The 4,562-nt window shown below is 44.9% G+C and overlaps 2 protein-coding genes across 2 annotated transcripts in view; both read right to left on the reverse strand.

The window, feature by feature from the left end:
• LOC145272289 (ATP-dependent DNA helicase PIF1-like) overlaps positions 1-1,232 on the reverse strand; it is a 1,614-nt gene extending 382 nt beyond the window's left edge. Inside the window, exon 1 of the mRNA XM_080127030.1 lies at positions 1-1,232. This exon is cut by the window's left edge and continues 382 nt beyond it. Within this exon, the coding sequence (XP_079983156.1) occupies positions 1-1,232 (1,232 nt within the window).
• Positions 1,233-2,181: 949 nt separating this feature from the next.
• LOC145272305 (uncharacterized) lies at positions 2,182-3,552 on the reverse strand. The gene has a single exon (XM_080127031.1). The coding sequence runs from the start codon at positions 3,550-3,552 to the stop codon at positions 2,182-2,184; it is 1,371 nt and encodes a 456-aa protein (XP_079983157.1).
• Between the last annotated feature and the right edge of the window lie 1,010 nt (positions 3,553-4,562).

Raw genomic sequence — 4,562 nt, forward strand, 5'->3', positions numbered from 1 at the left:
AGCATTATAGGAGCTCCAACCTTAAGTCGGAGTATGTGGGGTGGCAGGCCAGGTGGTTCTAGGGAGTTTAGCAACTCCACCGTGTAATCAGCCAGATCAGCAGTATCAGGTGTGCGGTCAATGGATTTATAGACACTTTCCTCTCCCGGGATGAGTTCCAAAAGTCTGTAGTTAATCGCATTGACGGAGGCGTTTTTTGGAGCCAGAATCGCTCTCGTGGCGAGCCAATCAAAGTCCCTGTAGTTTTTCTGAATGTTCTCGAAAACTGCCTGGTATAGGTGGGTTGGCGTTTCAACGATGGTTGATATGTGTTCAACATTTGTGTAATCTTCAGTGTCTGTGGGAGTACGTCCTTCACCAAGTTCCAGAAGTGCATTAGAGAAATTAGCAGCATCTGGGTTGCGGCTAAGGTGGACACGCATATTTGTTGTGAGTTTTAAATGGTGAACTTGATCCCACAGTATCGACGATTTCAGGCATGCTTGAACAGCATCAGCGCGTGTCCCTTTTGGGACAACAGGAAGTGTTTGTCGGAAATCTCCACACAGCAGAACTGTTAATCCACCCATGATGTTGTCACAGTTGCGTAAATCTTGAAGGGTCCTGTTCAATGCTTCCAACGCAACTTTGTGCGCCATCGTGCATTCATCCCATACGATGAGTTTGCATCTGCGTAACAAAACAGCTTTATCCGAATTCTTTTCGATGTTGCATGTTGGGAATTCAGTTTGTGTGTAGTTGATGGGCAATTTTAAAGCTGAATGTGCCGTTCTGCCATCAGGGAGTAAAGTTGCAGCAATTCCAGAGGTTGCAACAGCTATAGCGACAGCTCCACTCCGTCGCACATGGGCAAGTATTAATTTGGTGACAAAGGTTTTTCCTGTGCCACCAGGTGCGTCCAAGAAAAATATTCCTCCACGGTTCTGTTGAACATTTTCATTGATCATATGGTAGACGTTCAGTTGTTCAGGCAACAGTTTAGGCTCATTCTCAGCAATGTACGCATTAAGTTCTGTAGGTGAGTAGCATATTTCACGCAGTAAATTTAGGCTCAAACTATTCCCTTCATGGCAGATGGGGGCAGGTAGGCCATATGATGGTAAAGTGGAACCACCAATTTCCAAAAGGAGGTTTTCGAGGCAAATTAGCCCTTCATTGTAAATCACTTGGGAGTAGTCTTGCTCCACCGATGTATTCTCAAGTTGGGCTCTTCTGGAAATGTCTTCGGTCATGAAGTTACGAAATTTCATCCATAGATGTTTTGGATCGCTCAAGTCACACCATACTATCATAATTGCAAAGAGCGACCGGAGATTTGAATAGACTTCCTTCTGTCATGGCGGCATCCCACTGAGAATCGTTTTCAAGTAGTCCCAACTGGGAGCATGCATCACGGAAGGTTTCACACAGGACGCCATCGACAGTTTTTATGTCATCAAAACTTATAGGGCCACGGACTTCGTGAAGGAGAAGACGAAGATGGAAGCACTCATGTTGACGTGGTGGCACTGTGTAAACTCGCCCGAGACAGGAATCATATTTAACCCCTGGGAAGCCATCGACAGGGTCTCCACACTTCCTGCGAGTCCACTGTTTGTTATTCCAAGTGTAGTAGGAAGGGATCTGTGGATACAAAAGCGTCTTTGCAAACTCATCATGACCGCATAGTTTGAAGAAGGCAGTAAGCGTAGTTTCTGGTGGATGCTCCACCACCTGATTAGCAGTGCCGGCAGAAAAGTAAACTCTTTGCCCATTTTCAAGGTGAACAGCGAGTTGTATAACTGCAGGATATCTTTGGTGCAAGGGAAATGAGTAAAAATGCCATACACCTTCACCGCAACACAGGAAACGTCCAATGACATGAGCAGATGGCTCGTCTCGAGAACCGTCGCGCTGAACAGCAAACGCTGCAGCATCGCTTCCCTTGTTGATGTATTTGCAGATATATTTAATGGATTTCACTGAGTGACAGAACTCCACATTGATGTGCGATTGGAAAATTTTCGTCAGCAAGGGACAGTACGGTACTATCCATCGGTTATCAACAGTGCTCCGACCGACTATCATCGTATGGCCGCCATCACCTGGACTCCGTCGCCTGTAAAGTGGGTAACCATCACCTCCTGTTTGTGTAGCATTGACAAATCTCCGTGGGTAGCCGCAAGCGCACACCGATTTCTTTTAACAGCATGATTGAGCTTTCTGGCCAGGACCACAGGGTCCATGAACCATCGTTGCTTTGACAATTTCGTAAAGCTGTGGGTCTAATCCAGGATCGGGAATCTCGGCTGAGATAATTTTGTCAATATCAGTGGATTGAATCCGTTCACACAGCCAGATTAAGATATGGGCATGCGGAAGGCCTCTTTTTTGCCACTCTACAGTGAATATGTGGCACCTTACTCGGCCGTAGACTTCACCCTTGACTATAAGATCCATGAGTTTGCACAATTTAAGCCGGAAAACACGGGCAATGAGATCAGGTCGGTCGTAGTGTTCTTGACCCAGAAACAGTTCATCTCGTATTTCTTCCCATGATGGATTGCAGGTGAAGGTAATAAACAAATCCGGTCGGCCATAATAGCGGACGTACGTCATTGCGTCTTGTGTGCGGGCATGCATATAACGCGGGCCACCGATGTATGTGGACGGAAGAATTGTCAGTTTTCCAACAGTGTTAGGGTCAGTTTCATTTCTCATGCCATCGTGCAGATGTATGTATGAAGACGACCGAAGCTGTTTTTGGTGAACCCGAATATATAGGAGCCTTTCAGATTCCATTTTTGCTGCCATGTCGACTATGTATTGTTGCAGAAGAGGTTCACTCCGAAGGAGAGTGTTGAAATCGTCGTCGCGAACCATCAGTCTGTATGCGTAATATGCTCTGCATGTAATAGTTTTGGGATTGATGGTCGTTTGTCCCAAGTTTTGTTGACATGGTATGTGAAAATGGTATCCATCGTCACCGTAAGGAAATAGTAGGGGATATTGTAGTGCGTCGTATGATCGATGCATTTCATGTATTCGCTGTAGACGTCCACCCCTAGTATGAATAACTATGTCGCGTTTGTTGTTGTGCTCACCCTGGATGACTGCAGAAACCTCGTTGCAAGTGGGAGCATTGAAGCGACGCTCATGTTCTCCTGTAGGACGTTTGTCTGCGTTAATAACGATGGAAAAATTAGGCAGAGGAACATTCTGTAGTGCATACTTGAAACTTTGAATATATGGGTTCGTTTGGTGGAGCATGTCTTGAAGCTGCAAAACAATACTGAGTTGTCGTCGATCCGAACTGTCGTTTGTCTCGGCTGTAATAGCTAGTCGGTTTTCAGCTTGTTGGACGTAGTCACTTACGAAGTAGAGTTGTAAAAATGATGGTTGTACGGTATCATCAGGTAAAAGGGACCCTATTAGATGGTAGACTTGGCCTTGCACCTTAAATGCGGGATTCCAGCCGCTTTCACGGACAATGTTTTCACCAAATGATGTCATTTGGAAGTAGCAGTTGAAAAGTCGAATGGATTTCCGAAAATATTTAGATTCATCAGTCATGCCCAAAAGTAGGTCTCGCAGTGGTTGAGGTAAAGTCTGTAGGGATGGTAGTTTAACTTTACCCGAATAGCAGCATAGGCTTGGAGGTTCTGCCGGCCATTTTTTAGCTTTGCAGAATGAACATATGCAATTCATCGAACCAATGCTAAGATCCTGCCGGGTAGAGAAGTCATAGTTGGCGTCATAGTTCAATGCTTTGCGTAACCAAAACTCCGGTGAAGGGCATATGTTGCCGCGAGAGGCATGAAATCTCCGAGTAACAGCCTGAACTCGTATCCTTCGAGCTTCTGGTGGCTGAGATGACCGAATGGCGGCTCTGGATGTGTTATCTCGGGCAAGTCGTCTGACCCTCGCTTCAGTAGATTCAGCAGCTCGTGCTGAATCTGTGGAGGCTGCGTTAGCTGCTCTCCGCCGAGCTGTCCTTTCTGTAGATTCGTTGGCCCTTGCAGAAGAGGTACTTGCAGCATTGGCTGCTCTACGGTTGGCCTGAATCTCTGCAGTTTGTGAAGAACGTAGTTGAGCCATGGCTGCAGCATGTCTAGATAAACGATAAGTCCGTTGAGTAAGTGTTTCAGAAGATCTGGTCTGAGGCATGCGCTGTGCTTCGCGAGAACGTAATAATTCTACTTCATCGTAGTCTAGGCTTGCTCTGATGTTCCTAACAGTAGTCGCTGCTTTCGTGCGCCTTCCGAGCTGATTTTTTTTGGGTGGCATTGTTGCGAAATTACTCTGCGGGTGTGTGTGGAATTGAAATGGAATGCTGCCGAAACAATTGTTGAAAGAGTCAATATTTAGGTAGTGTGTATGGTATAAAATAAAATAAAAATAAAGGCAATCAGTATGTGTAATTTCCCCAATACATCAATGTAGAAATATTGGGATTAAAATGTACAGTTGGAAAAATCTCTATATTTATATAAATAAAACAAAGTAAGATATACGTGAAATAAATGAATTTGAAGGTACAATAAATATGTATAAATATGTATAAATATATGGTGTAAAATCAA

This window comes from Euprymna scolopes, chromosome 4, assembly GCF_053919585.1.
Source record: "Euprymna scolopes isolate OS-2025 chromosome 4, ASM5391958v1, whole genome shotgun sequence".
In the NCBI taxonomy this organism is placed as follows: Eukaryota; Metazoa; Mollusca; class Cephalopoda; order Sepiida; family Sepiolidae; genus Euprymna; species Euprymna scolopes.

Excerpts from the sequence above, each read along its gene's own strand:
- LOC145272305 (XM_080127031.1), bottom strand. The coding sequence starts at position 3,552 with ATGACTGATGAATCTAAATATTTTCGGAAATCCATTCGACTTTTCAAC.